The sequence below is a fragment of the Perna viridis genome, chromosome 15 (assembly GCF_037379345.1).
Source record: "Perna viridis isolate PV_CMFRI_1.1 ecotype Kerala chromosome 15, ASM3737934v1, whole genome shotgun sequence".
Classification (NCBI taxonomy): domain Eukaryota; kingdom Metazoa; phylum Mollusca; class Bivalvia; order Mytilida; family Mytilidae; genus Perna; species Perna viridis.
The window spans coordinates 18,219,460-18,237,992 of NC_142459.1; the positions used below are offsets into that span (position 1 = coordinate 18,219,460).

At 32.3% G+C, this 18,533-nt stretch overlaps 1 protein-coding gene across 22 annotated transcripts in view; it reads left to right on the forward strand.

Moving 5' to 3' along the window:
* LOC148597312 (uncharacterized) overlaps positions 1–18,533 on the forward strand; it is a 97,304-nt gene that overhangs the window by 57,805 nt on the left and 20,966 nt on the right. For 12 of the 22 annotated variants that reach the window (XM_088564115.1, XM_088564100.1, XM_088564104.1 and 9 more), the window contains exons 2-6: positions 11,158–11,235; positions 13,839–13,892; positions 15,048–15,110; positions 15,603–15,741; positions 16,289–16,336. In XM_088564115.1, coding sequence (XP_088420241.1) covers positions 11,158–11,235; positions 13,839–13,892; positions 15,048–15,110; positions 15,603–15,741; positions 16,289–16,336 — 382 coding nt within the window. Of the gene's footprint in view, positions 1–4,279; positions 4,569–11,157; positions 11,236–12,799; positions 12,854–13,838; positions 13,893–15,047; positions 15,111–15,602; positions 15,742–16,288; positions 16,337–18,533 lie in introns of those variants that run through there. The other 10 variants (XM_088564110.1, XM_088564111.1, XM_088564118.1 and 7 more) reach the window with 5 other exon arrangements.

Consider the following 18,533-nt stretch of genomic DNA (forward strand, 5'->3'; position numbering starts at 1 on the left):
TGTTAGTTTGGAAAAGGAAGGAAGGATTCCTAAATTTAGGGTGAAGAAAATAAAACATTTTACCTACCTACCTCCCTACATACGCAAAAGAGAGAAAATGAGAGAATTGTAAACCAAGATATTTTTAGTTTGGCCTATTAGTCTGCAATGTATTGAGTATCTAATACCTGTTAAACTATTTGTCAAATTTGAATAATGTCTCTTGGTTTCTATTAAAATCAAAATATAATGCTACGATTTTCTGCTGATTTTCTGCATCAATGAACTGATTGTTCAACGATTTTGTAATTTTTCAGGGTCACATGATGCGTACTGCTAGATTGTCAATATGATGAGACTTCCGATATCCGAGTTATTGATTGGAAAATTTAAGTAACGTCGCTATTTGATATGAAAGAAACAAAATTAGATTCTACTATAGTATGGAAAGTGGATTGAACAGTTTAAATATGTCTTAATTGGTTTTAAATCAGTTTGTTTTTGTCTCATGTAGGAACAGTCAAATTCTTCATCAAGTAGTAAGAAGCAATAAGTTAAAATTTTTGGAAAGGTTGGAAAGTCCCAGACGTTTTCTAATTTCAAATCAATTATCTACCTTAGGAGAACCAAAAATCCTTAATCAAGTATCAATAAAACATGTTGAAGAGACTGAAATCTAGGGGAAGGAAATTTTTACAAAGATTGAGGGTGCCGGACCTTGGACCCACACAGCCTGTGGTTCACTGTCAGGGTTGTTAAATTTGAAGCTTATGGATTGCCCCCCCCTCCCACTTGTTGATCAGTGGAAGTTTATAAGACTCTATAAACTCTATGATATACCTAGTGTGTTAACAGTGCATTGCAATTTCCCAATCAATCATGTATTATGATAAAACTATTGAGGATTTAAATGGACTACCATTTTCAATTGTATGAGTTTATTGGATGGCTTTTTGGAAGGGTAAAACACCTTAGACATATAACCATAGTAACTCTCAGGAAACAAGAGCATTGGAATTCCCTAAAGGTTGTGAGAATATGGACTCGTTATCCCAGATGAAATGTCTAACCATACAGTTTTATTATACCCTGATAAACTCAGTGCATAGGAATTTCTTATTGATTAGAAGAATACAGACTATGGCTTAAAGCTATACGATATATTTAAGTCCTTTATCATTGTACCCCCTTTAAATTGAGGACATTCCCCACCTTTTGTAAATTTTTGGATCTGCCCCTGCAATATGATAGCTATATTAAAAACAATAAAGAGATGCATAAGAATTCCATATTGATTAGGGGATATGGACTCTTGAATGAAGACTATCAAATAACTGTAGAATTTTACTTAATGCTCTTATATAATATGAAGATATTGATTAGTGAGGGCCTTCGATCGTAGAATTGCGGAACTATTAACGGTGGATGTTTTGTTGTTTTATCGGCTTACTATAATCATGTACCAGGGTTGAGAGTTGATTGGGTTTCTGTCTGTTGTCTCTGTTAGAAGCTTGACAGACTCACTGTTGTAATCTTGAAATTAAATGACATGTAAATGAGGACTTGGATTCAGGCTAGAAAGAATTGAGGAAATAAGTGGTGGTTGGAGGTCTTGGACCTTCAATTTTTGAACTATGACCTTTTAAAGTCCATTTATCTTCAAACTTTTGATTGCCCCTTTATTTTTATCAAGATAACCAGAAAAAATTTTGGCATTAAATTACATGTAAATGAGGATTTGGATTCAGGCTAGAAAGAATTAAGGAAATAAGTGGTGGTTGGAGGTCTTGGACCTTCAATTTTTTAACTAGGACCTTTTAAAGTCCATTTATCTTCAAACGTTGGATTACCCCTTTATTTTTATCAAGTTAACCAGAAAAAATTTTTGGCCTTAAATTACATGTAAATGAGGATTTGGATTCAGGCTAGAAAGAATTGAGGAAATAAGTGGTGGTTGGAGGTTTTGGACCTTCAATTTTTGAACTATGACCTTTTAAAGTCCATTTATCTTCAAACTTTTGATTACCCCTTTATTTTTATCAAGTTAACCAGAAAAAATTTTTGGCCTTAAATTACATGTAAATGAGGATTTGGATTCAGGCTAGAAAGAATTGAGGAAATAAGTGGTGGTTGGAGGTCTTGGACCTTCAATTTTTGACCTATGACCTTTTAAAGTCCATTTATCTTCAAACGTTGGATTACCCCTTTATTTTTATCAAGTTAACCAGAAAAAGTTTTTGGCCTTAAATTACATGTAAATGAGGATTTGGATTCAGGCTAGAAAGAATTGAGGAAATAAGTGGTGGTTGGAGGTTTTGGACCTTCAATTTTTGAACTATGACCTTTTAAAGTCCATTTATCTTCAAACTTTTGATTACCCCTTTATTTTTATCAAGTTAACCAGAAAAAATTTTTGGCCTTAAATTACATGTAAATGAGGATTTGGATTCAGGCTAGAAAGAATTGAGGAAATAAGTGGTGGTTGGAGGTCTTGGACCTTCAATTTTTGACCTATGACCTTTTAAAGTCCATTTATCTTCAAACTTTTGATTACCACTTTATTTTTATCAAGTTAACCAGAAAAAAGTTTTGGGCCTTAAACTCCTTAATGTAAATTTGAATACCTGCTGAAGTCCAAGACATAAAGGTACCCCTTAAGGGTTTGGAACTTTCAATATTGTTCTTGCCTAAGTCCAAGACTTGCCATCACTAACATGGATCTATAGTAGTATAATCTTCGGATCAGTTTGACTTAAGAGGAAACAGTTAAGCTCCTGTGTGAACAAGGAAAACTTCTTGGACCAATGAAGTCATTCCAAAAGTTGCAAAACACTAAAACAAGCACACTTACAGTTCACATGGCAGAACCCTACAGGTGCACCTGGTCTATGTCCCAGTTTTTAGTGGAATCTGAGTTGCACGTTTGCTTTTGTTACTTAGTATGTATGATTTTAGTTACTTTATGTTCTTTGTTGTGTATGTCTGTTTTCCATGTCTGGTTTTTGTCCCTGGATTGCATTTTTTTAGTACCGCTGTAACCTTTGTTCCCTTGATTACTTTTTGACAGGTTCTATAAGAAAGAAATGGGTGTACAACCTGAATTTTGGCCAGTCAAGATCAAACACTACATTGATTCCACAAGAGTTATTCATCTTCCATTAAAATATTTATCACTACACACCTTTGAAGTCTTGCAGGACATGGATATGGTAGTTTATCAATGATACTTTTTCTAATGGGATTTTAAGATAAATGTCAGAGACAATTAGACGACTCATTTATGTTCAGCATCTATTGATTTTAATTGCATCGGACTTTGTCTTCTGACTTCCTTTGCTGCTATCTCATTTCATCTTCCATGGTCTCTGTCTTGTGTATTGATGAAGTACAATCATGGTGTGAAGGATTTATTGATAATTTATGGGAATGGTTTTCTTACAGGAACTGTATCCAAATATTAAAATAAATGTATATAAAAACTCTGTAAAACTAGTTATAGCCCAGGTTTAATGAGATTTTGCCCTTGTTCAATGATATTTGCCCATCTGTAATTATTTTTTACCTATGATTAGTGGGGTTTTGCCAATGACCAAATTTTTTTCCCCATGTTAAATTTTAATGACATGTATGTTTTTTCCCATGTTTAATGTTAATTAATTTTTTTGTCCCTGTGCAGTGAGTAATCCACCTACTTATCAGTGTTCAATGAGTGTTTGCCATGTTCAATGAGTCTGAGTAATCCACGTATTTAACAGAGTTCCAAGAGTTTTTGCCCATGTTCAATGAGTAATTTGCCTATTTACCAGTGTTAGATGAGTTTTTGCCATGTTTTATGAGTGATCACCCTATTTACCAGTGTTCAATGAGTTTTTGTCATGTTCAGTGAGTAATCCACCTATTTACCAGTGTTCGATGAATTTTTGCCATGTTTTATGAGTGATCACCCTATTTATCAGTGTTCAGTGAGTTTTTGCCATGTTCAATGGCTTTTTTGCCTTCTTATGAGTGTTTACACTTTTCAGAAGTTTTTGTCCATGTATTGTTGACAATGAATAGTGATGCCTCAGTTCTTTACAATAAATCTTTGACTGTATCGTTGACAATGGACAGTGATTCCTCAGTTCTTAACGATCAATCCTCTATAATGAGTATGGTATCTGTTTTGACACGGGTTATTGATATCAGTATACAATTGTCAGTTATTCCTGCAATTCTTCGACAGATGTATACATAATTAATCAATGTGGTCCATTGATTAAAACTTCCAAACACATATATTCACCTGAATTTCTGACTCCTAGTCATCAGCAGAGACAGGATTGACATTTTTTTCTTGAATCTGTCTTAGTTGCTGAGTGAAAAATATTGACAGCACCTAAACTTGCAGTGTGATAGTTACTGGTATAGAGATTTTATGTGATCTTGGGTTTTAATGGCATCTTCTGCAAAATTTGTTTTGTTCAAAAAGGACGAGTGATCAGTAAAGTCGGAAATATTTTGTCAATCAATATTAATTAATTAGTCTGTCAGGGAAAGAACAGGAAATTTTGTCTGACATGCCGTTTTCCGTGTAGATGGAGGGGATTCAGGTAAATATAGATTTATGTTTTTTTAATTCATTATTCAATTGAAAGATTTTTGTATTTTGTGTATTAAATTTCTACACTGTGGAGTTCTGACATTATAATTTTTAAATTTGAGTTGATTTGTTATACTTGAGCTATATAAGGAAATTAATTGATTTTTTTTGGTATAAGAACTTTAATTAACTTCTATTATCCTCTCAAGCTTCAGGTTTTGGGGTTAAAGGTCAAATGGAAGATTGCATGTTCATGTGCCTTTGAAAAAGGAATGAAATGTGTTCTTGAATTTTCATGAGAGCTTTTATGAGCAAGTTATGAAAATATTGCATGTTTGTGTACAAAAATGTACATTTAAGGTTTGAAATCGGTAAAGTCCTGTTTTCACATAAGATTGAGTGAAAGTATGCAACATGCCTGCACTACAGTATAGAACTGTATACAGTTTTTTTTGGCATGATGAAGTGATGATATGCTGTGAAGTTTTCATCATAGCCCCCCCTCCTTTTGTGTATTGTGCATAGTGAAAAATGATACCCTTTTCAATGATTAAATCCTGAATTTTAGAAATGTTGAAATTGAAAACCAGTTTGGCAATTGAGAGAAGCAGAAACAAGACCTGGTTCCTGAATCAAGTGCTTCATCTGTGATAAAAGGATTATAGGAAAATTTATACTGTGTTACATCACTTGTAAAATATTTAGGTGACAGCTATCGTATTCGAAAAATTCTAAAAACAATAAATTTGCCAATTTTGTGAATATTTGGGGAATTCAATTCCTGTGACACTGTCTAATTAATTGAATTGAAATTCCTTTGAGTATTGAGCACAAGTTTCAATCTGCTTTTTATGTCCATTTGATATCTTCCTTGGGAAGTTGACAGCCCTAACAATCTCAACAGTATCCACTTTTAAGCTGAAATTGGTGGATGTTTTTATCATATTAGGTATAATCAGTTTTTGTTACACACCTTTATGTCGGACTGCTGCACCAAGCAGGGTTTTTTTACTTGGTCGAATCTCCTCGTCTTGAAATGCATGAAATAAAGTTGTTAGATTATAATAATCAATTACATTTTGATAAGTCAGAGACCCTGTAAACCTAAGCTTACAGCCATGGAACCTTTTTTTGTGTTCCAGGATATCAGGTCAGTTTCCCTACTATTTATTTTTACTCATGTATTCCATTTTAAAAAGGACTTGCATGTAATTTTTTCTTCACAATTTATCTTTTGCTTAAAAAAATTTGCTTAGCAAAAAATAAAATGCTCACAAAAAATAATTTTAAATCATACTTCACCCTAAGATCTTCCTTTTTGTGTATTGTTTGTCAATTTTTTTTTGTTTCTGAAAGATATTTTTTTTATCATTTCAAATTTTAACCCATAAAAAGTTTAGAACCATTAACAAAAGCAAGATCATTCATTGTGAATACTTTATATAGGGCTTATGCCCCTTTCTTAAAAAAAAAATGGAATGCAAGGGTATATGTGCTTTGGATTTCCACCTGGATTAAATATTGGAGATTCCAAATTTGCTTAAGAAATTCTGTTCTTATTCACCTTCTAAAGGTTGATGATTTTTATAACAGCTGAGGTGTAGAATTTGCTTCAATTTATGTTATATAAGCTTTTTAGAACTACCAAAGCGTAGAACTTGCTTCAACACATACATTGTAAGGAAGATGATTTTTTTTAGAATCATCCAAGTGGGAATTTGGTTCAATTTATGTTATAAAAGGTTGATGTTTTTTAGAAGCACTCAGGCATTGAATTTACTTCAATCTTTAGAACAAATCAATGAATTGAAAAAACATTGGGGATGAAAGCAAACATTAAAACAAGAGTGTAATTAGATGGAATTATTTGATCTGGTATATTGTACAGTGATACCTGCTATTTAAGCATGTGTAAACATGTCTTAATCTAGGAATCTTTCAATTGGATGGGGGTTTGGTTTTAACATGTTTTTTAAAGTAAATTTCACTGCATTCAAGATTGAATAAGCATGCTTTAGTAATGATTTATGTATGAAAGTCAGAGTTGAAGAATGGACCCTTTCATGGTAATTTTTTTTTCGCCTTGCTTTTTTATAAGACACCTGTAATAGGCCATTATCCAGAATTTCAAAAACTTTACTTCCCAATTTTTTTAAAAGCAATTTATATATCTTTTTATTCCCTCAGAATGAATATGAAAAATCTGTCTTTTGATTAGGTACTTTGTTAGTGCAATTCATATTTTCTTTATTCCACAGAATGGATATGAATTTTTTACCTGCATATGGATTTTGGCAAACATAAAGCTAAAAAACCAGAGTTAGAAACAGTAGCCTGACCACTAGCCCAAGACTGGCTATTTTTTTGGCCAAAAAAATTTTATAGCCATATAGTAAATATATTGAAAAATTGTATTAAGGACTGGCTAGAATTTGAGTGAGTTTCCTACCCTGGTCTTAACAGAACAAATGCTACATTCCGATATTGCTCTAGCTTAGATGTGTTTCATGCCATATATTTGTATAATTGTAGTTAGAATATCCTTGGTATAGTTTTAGCATGTTGCTAAGCCCATGTTTATTAGATGTATCCTGAATGACGCTTATATAAAGCTTCAGTTGATAAACTTTGTTACAAAATTACCATGAATCCTTATAAATAAAATAATCAGCCTTACTACGAGCCAGAGTTAAGATATTAGGTTCATAGCTATTGGTATATAGTTCTCTAGAGAATAGATTGTTCGTTAACATCATATTTTATCGTTTTCTATACGATATAAATCATATTTGGATATATTGATTATATCTTTAATGATACTCTGCTTTGAATTAAGGTTTATTGTTACTATTTTATGTTGGGAGAAGCTGAAAACAGCAAGAACTATATATACCTATCTGGTCTTATGGAGGATTGACACTTTTGAACCTCCCTACATTGTGAAATGCTGGAAAATAATGAACTATTTTCCTCATCGTAGAAGTTTTGACACTTTTGAACCTGCCTATATTGTGAAAATGCTTGAAAATAAGTATACATTCCTCATCTTACAAGTGTTGAACCTCCCTCTGTTGTGAAATGCTGGGTAATAAGCAACTACTTTCCTCATTGTAGAAGTATAGACACTTTTGAACCTCCCTACATCGTGAAATGATCTGGTCATATTTCGACACTTGATATCTTGGGAAGTACAGAAAAAAAACATCAAGAGCTGTAAGCCCAACATTGGTTCATGTGGCAAACTGTACAATTTGTAGTGTTTGAAAAACCAATATTTTCTAAGTACATTACTGTGTTGTGTCCTACTAGCTATAATATATTGTTAACTTGTTTACAGGAGTTGGTTAAAATCTTTATTTATTTTCTGGTGACTTTTTGAAAATCTTATTTATCTTCTGATGACCTTTGACTAGCCCTTGGCATCATCATCAGTCTGTCTGGCTGTAAGATTTCCTTAATCAATTTAGATTTCCTGAAAAGACGGAAGTCTGAATATGCACAAGATTACGAGCTTGGTGCAAAGAGGTTTTTTCCTCTATTTATTTTGACCTGCATAAAATTAGAAATGTTTTTATTGGTTATTAATTGGCCCACCTGTAATAAAAGCAATATTCCTTATCTCAAATTAATATTTAATTGATAATTAGAAATGAAAATTTATTATTGATAGGAACAGACTTTGAATTTTTAGGAAGACTACAGTCACAATATAACTGTCCCACTAGGTTTCTGAAGCTTTGATATTTCACAATCACAGAGTTTGTGAAAACATTATCTACACTGTCAGTCTGATGTCTATCAAGATAAAAAAATGACGCAGAAATATTTTGAAAATCCTGTGTTTTACAGCAGTTTGACAGAAATCTTATTTCTGTCCATCGTTGGCCCTACACTGATGCCCAAGGAGCAGGATCAGCCCCTTTTAGCCCCTCAGGTCAGGCTGGTTTGACCAGTCAGACAAAATTTGCAACCTACTATCATTGAGAAATTAATTCACTTTGAACAGACAACCTCAAGGTTTGCTCTTTAGTTGTATCACATGGATTCTAATTAGTGGTGGCCTGAGGTAAAATATTAATCTCAATTCCTGACCTATGACCTATGAAATTTGATTAACTTCCGATCCTGAGCCTACAACTTTGTGATTATCATTTTATTATGGACTTTTGATTTTCCTACATATGGACCATTGATTTGTTTGGACCTTCAATTTGAAGCTCTGTTAGACAGACCATTGATTTGGACTTGTAAGATTTTATTTGGACCTTTAACTCTTGAAAGTAAGATTGAAACTCTGTTATAAGAAATACAAATTTTTGCTATCTTTGAATCAAGATAACATTTATGTCCTAGAGATCCTGTCTAACTTGATCTATGAAATCATTAGGAAAAAAAAAAAACAATGGAAAAAAGTAACGGGGGAAATGTCTTGTGTATAGATTTATACTATGATAGTTCACTGACTTCTGGGAATATTCAGTAATAAGTCCTATTAACAGATTTGATGAGATTGTGCAATACTATTTTCCAAGAAACAAATTCCAATGCTCTTATGTTCTCATCTTTTGCAGGAATATTATATTATTGGGATTAGAGTTGAGCCATAGCAAGTCAATAATCAGATATATATTGCAGTTACTCTACAGGGGCTTTGTCACTTAGCAATTTAAATTTCTGACCTTTTTGACAAGCAATTTATTTTTGACATTATTAAGACTATGGCTTTTCCTGCAGGAAAAGAATGGGGATTACAATCTTTGGCTTTGTTCTATTTGTATGAAACAAAATAATAAATAACTGTTTGATTGTTAGTTTGTTACATGTACCTGTTCATGAAAAAAAACCCAAAAACATATATTATTTGATGTTTCGTTTTCACTATAAGTTGACTTTATATTGCTTGAGTATATAGAGGCAACTGTTTCACTGTACCAGTGTAAAATGTATAATGTAGTTTTAGGGGCAGCTGCAGCCTATCTAGTGGTGTGAGGGTCTTGTCATTCATTGAAGACCCATGGTTGGCCTTGACATTTCCAGGTTGGGTTGTCGCTTCCAGTCTCCAATCTCCTTATGTAGTCAATTCTTTCCGTCATTATTTTCATGGATCTACTGTCAAAGTACTTAGTAATTATGGAAGACACACATGTTCATGGATTCTTGAATTCATGGTTTTGAGGTTTTCAATATACACATCAATGGGATTCTCCTTTCCTTTGGGACCCAAACATTGTTGCCTTGGGAACCCCCAAAAACAACTAGAATGGTACCCCATGAACAATAGTACTTTCACAGTATACAGAATAACAGCAATTTTGAAATGGAAAGTAAAGCTAGCCTGATAAGGGGATATATAATTTTCTGTTTTTGTTGAATGCTTATCTTGGTAAGAGGAGGCTTCTGTTCTTTTTTTTTCATGTTAGTCAAATTATTTGCTTCTGAATGACAGAATGTAGCTAGCCACTGTTTATTTATTAAAAAAATGGTTCCTTAGGAATTAGTCCAGTAATGGATGTTTTTTTTTTCATATACATCATGACACAGCAGGTTCAGACTTATCATCCCCCTGTTTGTTTTTGAAAAAAAATAGTCTCTTTGACAGGTCATAAATATTGCTCTGTTCAATATTCAATTCTGTTTCAGTTAGCCAATTTGTAAGAATGTAACCCTAACACCCATAGACAGTCTTTACAGCCCCACTCCTGGCCGTTTCAGCACTCCAATAGACACTCATTGGTACTTTAATAATCATTCTACCACCTAATTTTGTATAGCCAAGTGGCTTAGATAATCTTCAGGCAAACTTGATTACTGTTGTACACAGATGAATTACTCCCATTTGGCACAAAAATTGATAATACAATGGAGTAGGCTGGAAAGGATAATTGAGTTAACCCCTCCATGGCAATGTTTTAATCATGGTATATTGTATAGTATAGTATAAACCACAGAAGTAGTGGTATAGTACAGACCATGATAAATTTGGCTTATTCCCTAATCAAGATGTCATTTATAATAGGTTAAAGAATTGTATGTTACTTTATATTGGTGGAATCTAGGATGGAAAGGAGTGCAAAGGGGGGGGGGGGGGTGTCCGATCCCTGGAACCCCTCCCACTTTTTGTTGGAAAATATGCTTAATTTTGTGCAAAATTTGGGCTAATAATTGCAAAAAAGTGCCTGGAACTGTCCCTTGGGTGGAGAGGTCTTATTGTTGAATTTCAGGGCAAAGTTGAGCCTGGAATCCCTGTTCTAATATCCCAAGATCTGTATATACAAGTGTATTACCAGTATGATATATGTATACTGAAGGTTACTAGTTATTGATACTGTAAAACTTATTCTAAAATGAACTTCATTCTCACTAAAGGTTTTTGTTTAGCTAAGTGAGGTCTCATCATTTCCTAATGACTCTTAATATCTACAGTAAAATAAATCTCCTTAACAAGCTTTAGATTCTTAGAAAATATAGTTTGATTATAGCAAATAAAGTTTTTATTGTATGATAAGGTACAGAGTGTTGCCTCTGTCATTTTTGCAGAATTTTAAACTTTTCTTTCAAATTATATAAGCTATTACTATGAAATATTTTTCTATTTTCAGGTTCGAACACTTTTTGTAAGTGGTCTGCCTATGGATGCAAAACCAAGAGAGTTATACCTCCTGTTTAGGGCATACAAGGTAAGTTTATGTTCGTCTGTCATCTTTATCTGCTAGGGTTCATTAAAAAGCTGTTAATTAGAATATTTTTATAAAGTCTGTTTCTTGCTTACCCATATAATTAAAATCTTTGAATGACTTTGACCTTGAATAAAATATATTCACCATAGTTTACAAACGTCACAACAAAAAAAAAAACACACCAAAGATAGAAGACTTATTTGTGTTAAAGTTCAAAGGGCATTTGTACAAAGGGAAAATTGAAGAAGATGGGTCATAAAAAGCCTTGTAATTGTGAATGATGGTGGCACTGTCAGAGGTCTAGAAAAAATATTGTAAAATCTATCACTTCCATTTAACAAGTATTTAAACAATTATACATTTTAAAATACTCCATGATCACTTTCTTGGATGTTTGATGGCAGTTTTTACACTTTATGTACTGTCATCAATCACTGAATTGAAATGTAGGCTTAAAGGAAAATGGAATTAGCTGATCTTGGTAGCATTATCTAATTTCAAATCTTAAACTGCCATTAAATTTCTGCTAAGATTTGTACTTTGATGATAATCACTCACAGTTTTTCGACTTTTTATTTCCTTTCTTGTGAATAATGTCAAGAATTCAAATCTCTATTGTCTGTAGAACATAATCTATCTTTTTGCCTAATCTGATAATCTGTAATAGTGTCCCTAGTTTCACCTCTGAAATCTTGCTTTTATTCCCTTGCAGCACTCCTAAATTAGATTGGCTGACGATTTCACATGGATTACTGTGTGTGTTTTTCTTGATGTGTCTTAAAACATAATTATTTTACAGAATGAAAGGGATTTATGTTAAAGCTGGTTTTACTAATCATGTTTTGTTAAACTGCCTTATTAAATCTTATGGATTTTCGTTGCATGAACATTTTTTCATAGATTAAAAAAATATATCATTTTTTTTATAACATGTTTGTTTTATTTCAATTATATATAAGAATGGGACCTCCTCTGATTATATTGCTCTTTTATCATAATCAGTTCCTAAATTAAAACCATATTTTTTTCATTACTTTTTTTCTTTGGATTTTTTGTGTAATGTTTCTGGTGACTATGCTTCTTTTTACATCCTGGAATTCAGATAATCCATCTTCTCATGGAAATATAATTGGTATATTGATGTCTGTCCATCTGTTTGTTTATCAATTTGCCCTTGTATAACTCAATAATGCTAGGCAGATTGATTATAATTACATTTTCATTCATTGTTTGTCTTCATTTGGGGAAGCTTGTTAATTTTTTTCATGATTATGATATTTCATTTGAAATCTTCTGGATTTTAAAGACAAAAAGGGGGATAGGTGTGGCGTATGCTTTAGCTGATCATTCTTATTTACAATTTACTAATTATTATGGTGGTCTTGGGAATCTAACACTGGGCAAGGTTGTACCATTTCATGGCAGAACTTGGGAATTAATTTTTAATGATGGAGGTTTGTTGGTGGTTGGTTGTTGAAGTTCTTGTTCTGTTGTCAATATCCTAACAATGATTCACTAAATCTGTTTTAATACTCATAGGATGCAAACGTTTTACTGATTTCAGGGTTACGAAAATGCTTTACTAAAGGTGATGGGTAAACCTGGCAAAAATAATAGTGTAAGTTGGTAGCCATGGTAACCACATGGTGGAAGTTTATGTGGAATATGTTATTCGTCACCATCACAATAGCGTCACTTTTGCAGAGTTAACAAGATTAAAAAATAACACTTTTTTTTAATCAAATGTTTGTCCAATATTGGCTCACTAACAAATCATTTTGTCTTATTGGTTTTTCATAGCTGTTTCCCCTTACAAGCAGTATTTTTTTCATTTGAATTTTGAATATTTCTTAACTAATCTTAGTTCGAAGACGATTAAATTTAAAGGTACACACCCTTTTTATTATTTATTTTAGTGATTTTTTTTTTGGGTGGGGGGGGGTTAATTTGAGTAATGCCTCTTGCATCTCTTGGGGCTGTATAGCTATGAAAATTCACCAAGTCATGAATTTTGCCAGCCACGCCATTAACAGGGGCATGTAGACTGTTTTTAGACTGTTTTTTATTTGCAGACTAACTTCATTGCACTCATCACTGTACAGTTGTCAACCATCACATTTAACTAATGTCATTTACAGCTAATAATGACAATGTCAGACCTTGTATATAAGGTCCCATTTTATTCTGGACCACCTGGGACTTGACTTTGTCATATAATTGTATTACATAATTTTAGTTGTGTTGAGCAGGCTATTGGCTATTTAGCTTCCATGTTATTCATGGCTTTGTAAACTGTATACTTTTCTAAAAAATAGTTAATGTAGAAAAAATGGTTTACAGGGGTTTTGCTGAATTTATTTGGCCTTATTTTTTAAAAGTACATTTACCATCTGTTTTGATTGTTCATGGGTCAATTACATGAGCCTTTGAATTTTCTTTGTAGATGTGGTACCATTTGAAATGAAAAATTCATGTACTTTATACCCATGTGTGAATTTTCTTTTGCAATTCAGTTGACTAACAATAACCAATAGTCTGCCAGAAATAACATCACATGATCACAGCTCACGTTGCTTGTATGTTTCACATTATATTTTTTCCAGGGTTACGAAGGTTCTTTACTGAAGGTCACAAATAAAAACGGCAAAAATACCTCTGTAAGTACTGATATTTTCCTCCTATTACAGGAGCACGGCCACCAGGTGTCAGCAGGGAAGTAGACATTGATTATAATTGTGTTGTTATGCTCCTCATCTGTGGCATTTGTATCAAAAAGGGGGAAATGGGGGAAATATTCATGAGCCAACTAGTGGCAAATCCTGAAGGGGACGATGGGGTAGTGGTTGTGATGGAAATTATGTTATTTTTGTGCATTAATTGTTTTTGGCCAAAAATAACCTGGATTTCAAAATTTGGATTTGCACCTGACAACACCCAAATAGTGGTATACAAATGGAAAAAAAACAAGGGTGGAGAACAGCCTTCAATGTGAAGTATAATTTACACTTACCCACAACCATCAATCTTTTGACTTGTTCTATGATTGATATTTGGACATTAAATTTGCCTTTAATATTGACAGTGTTTTAATTTTCCAATTTATTTTGATTTCCTTGTCATCAGGGACTATGGAATAATTAAACAACTTCTATCATGAGGTTGAGCATGCTTAAGGACAGGTTTTCCTTACTTTATACAAGATAGGTATAATGAAATGCCAATTGCATTGAAAAAATGAAATTACATTTATTTGTATGTTTTCATATCAATGTGCAGGATTTAGCCATTATAAGGTATTCTGTAATAGAGAAAAAAAATCAAATGAATTATCTCCCTTGAAGTCGATTATGAGGAAAAAAAAATTCACTTAGTTACAAAGGAAGTAAGGAACATGAATATTTGACCCAATTCTATACTGTATCATTTGTGATAAATGTCATCCTTTAGGAGTGGTGTCTATGTTGGGTTCAGGCACGAACCTCCTTTATATAGATTAAAGTACTTAACACAGATACGAGCAGAATATGATTAATTTAATTTAAATGATATGGAAACTCAGTTTTCTGTTGACCATCTTCTTTATGTAGATACTCATTTTGGTGTTTCAGTATGTCAGTTCAATTTGATACTATTTAATTTTGCAACCCACACTCTGTCTAAATGTGTTCTATAATGAAGGGTCATTATGGAATAAATTTATTTTTCACAGATTTTTTTTGCCATTAACATAAGCAAACCCAAATCTTTATTGGAAGTGAATAAGCTCTCAGTATTGTTGATATATCTATTCTATGTGTTATTATTTTTTTTAGCCTGTGGGATTTGTTACATTCAGCTCAAGAGCAGCTGCAGAAGTTGCTAAACAAGATTTACAGGTATGAAGACACACTGTTTACCACTTTATTTCAATAATTAGGTTGAATCTTTCATCAAGAGCAATTAAATTAGTTTTTAATTGATATGTAATAAAAACCATGAGGCTTGGTTAATTTAGAAGCAGGTCCGCAAGAGCCCTTTCATGTTTTTTTCTGTCATTTTTCAAAAGTTCTTTAGTGGCTACTTTGCATGAATACATGTTTGTTTGAAACTGTTCATTTTAATTTAGAAGCAGGTTCTCAAAAGTCTTCTATTATTATTTTTTTTATTATTGAAAGGGTTTTTTTTTGTGGTTCTTATAGCTACACATATTTGACCCCTTTACTCTCTGAATTTTTTGTCGTGGATTGTCTCCCATTACGGCTTGACTATGATCTGACTTTTTCGTCATGGATTACCTCCCTTGACACTGTGACTTTTTTTATGGTTTGCCTTTACTGTTTTTTTCTCTTGAATTTCCTCTACTTAAAATCTATCTATTTATAAAACAGGGAGTACGATTTGACCCAGATCTACCACAGACACTCCGATTAGAGTTTGCCAAGAGTAATACAAAAGTGACCAAGCCGAAACAACAGAGTCCCCAACCAGCGGCAACATTACCCACATTTATACATCCTCTAACGGGACGTAAGTATTTAACTTGGCTGATCGTTTAGTATCTTATCTTTCAATGCAATGGTTTGTATATCAGAGGTCTTTCTGGAGTTTACTTTTACATATTCTTAATAGTTTCTACAAATTTTGGCTGCAAACTATTCTCTAATGATTGTGATTCTCTCATAATACTGATAATGTAAGCTTAAAAAGACCCCAAACTTAAAGATTTTATAGACCAGGTTCACAAAATATGACCAAAAATATGGATAGTCGCAAAGTTGCATTAACAAGTCTGGAGTATGGTTAAATATAAAGATGAAAACAAAAACAATACACATAAAAAACAAGAATAATTTGTTGAACCCATTAGTGAACAACTCCTGCTGACTATTTTTGGAATAGAACAAAATTAGAGATTGAAAGATATTAATGATTTTGTATTTTACTTACAGTCTGTATTTAGATTATTGGAAATCTATAGACACTTGAAGAACTCATATTTCACTTTTTCTTCTCCAAAATTAAGAATGATATAAAAATTACGAGTATCAGTTTATGAAATATTCTTACATTTGAGGAGGGGGATCAGTCTCTGAATCCTTAACGGGACGAGCTTTAACTGTTGGTAAGGAAATGTGTGCAGTGTTGGGGCTTATGGTGCTGCCATCTGTTTCATTTCAACGTTGGTTTTAATGACAATCAAGCAAAGTCTTTTATAAATCATGAGAAAACAGGAGATTTATTTCAGAATCTGTGATAGCTTCACTTGTTCAATGTATTTAAATCATATTTCAGTTTAGCCATTAATAAACTAAAAGAAAAAATTTGCAGCCAATTTGAATCAAAATAAAGTATCTTTTAATATTGGAACGAAGCTCAAGGGATACCTTCTAGTACTATTTATACAGTAGTGTATACACTATAGTAATATTTTAGTTGTTAATTAGCAGTCTTTGTAAGAATCATGCAAATTCTGCAAAATGTGATACACCTAAAAAAAAGCTACATATTTTTATTTTTGTTATTAAGATGCTCCATAGATCTATATGATGAAATGTGTAATTATTAATTCAAACTGTCTGCTCTTAGGAGATAATCCACATTGAAAATACAACAGTTTCTATTGTGTTTTTACTGTCATTTACAGTAATCTCCCTTAGTTATGAATTCTACAGTACATTCTATATAATTTTATCTTCTAAGAGCATGGGTTATATGAAAAACCACATGGCAATTTCTGTTTACTAAATCGATTTAAACAAAATATCAAAAATAAAAATATGTAGGCTTTTTAACCATGTATCACATTTTGCATGAGTTAAAACTTCATAGAAATGCACTGAAAATGAACATTCCAGTTGACTCAAAAATCTAGATTTTCTAACATTCTATTGAACAAATTCAGAGCAAATCCAGAGATGCAGAGATTAAATAATTTTTTTTTCAAATAGGGAAAGCATCTTTGAGTGAAATTATATTGTCAGATTGGTGTATTTTGGACATGCCTGTTTCTGATTTTTCCCATTTTGCTTGAGTTTCACACAAAAACTTGCACTAATCTGCTATTTTGAATTGGTGTCATTATAATTAATGTTAAAGATATAGCTTGATTCTCATTGAAACTTGTACCTAATATTGAAACATTTTCGCTAAAATTGTACATACTTTGAATTATATGTTATAAGGGACTTAAATGTTGCTCTAGTGATGAAATGAAATGTATGATTAACTAATAGTTTATTGGACCCATCCTCGTTATTCTCATCATTATACACAGCAATGACGTCAGTAAAAATTCAGAATTAATCGCTTTTAATTAAATCACATGGCATCTATAGATTTTGAAATGAATCAAGGTATTATTCAACAAGAAAAGATAAAGATTGCTATTGAAATCACCACACAGAAGGAAAAATAGCAATGAATTACAAATGGAATCTGTATAGACAAATGAGTTTGACTTGTATATTTAGTTCTAGTCAATAGAAAAGTCATTGGATAGATCCTGTTATGTAATTTCAACTATAAAGTTTGATAAATGATGTCCCCATAATACAACAACCGAAAAATGTACCTGTTATAATAGTAGAAAATTTAATTAGTTTGTACATAGTTACTTTATATACAAGATTACATCAAAGGAAACCAACTGCATAGAATGTCATATAAAAAGTATGTTTTAACGGCTGTTAAAATTTCAGTATTACTAAGTTATCTCAATGTCTATGTATTATTTTATTATGATAACATAAATATAAGGGTGGTACACAAACTCTGATTGATAGATAGAGGGAGCTACCTACTCAGGGTTTAAAGGGAGATAACTTTGTTTTCTACCTGTCTTAGTTATCTCCCCTGATGTACCAGTTAGACTGTCATTTCCACTCTGGTCATTTGGTTAATTTGTTTTTCGGAACTTGTGTCTCTGGTTCATGCTTATTTAAAAGTAATTTTTCTTCCTTTTCTATTTTTGGTGCTATTGCAAAACTTACAGTTCTTGAATGATAATCATTTGACCAGAGGTTTGATGTGAAATTGTTTTGGCACCACACATTGACAGCAGGTGAAAGATATATTGGACTGATGGATTATGGGTAATGGAAATGACAGTCTTTTACATATGTTTTAAATAAACTGGAATTTCTTATTTCTGCCTTTTGACATTGGGATTAGTCTTAAATATAACTCACTAAATTAGAAATCATTAGGAAAGATTTTATTATTGAAAGACATTCAATCAAATGTTGAAAAAAACAACAACAGAAATTGTGACTGTTACTGTGAAATTTAGCAGAAATGGGAGATCTAGTTTAAATAACATA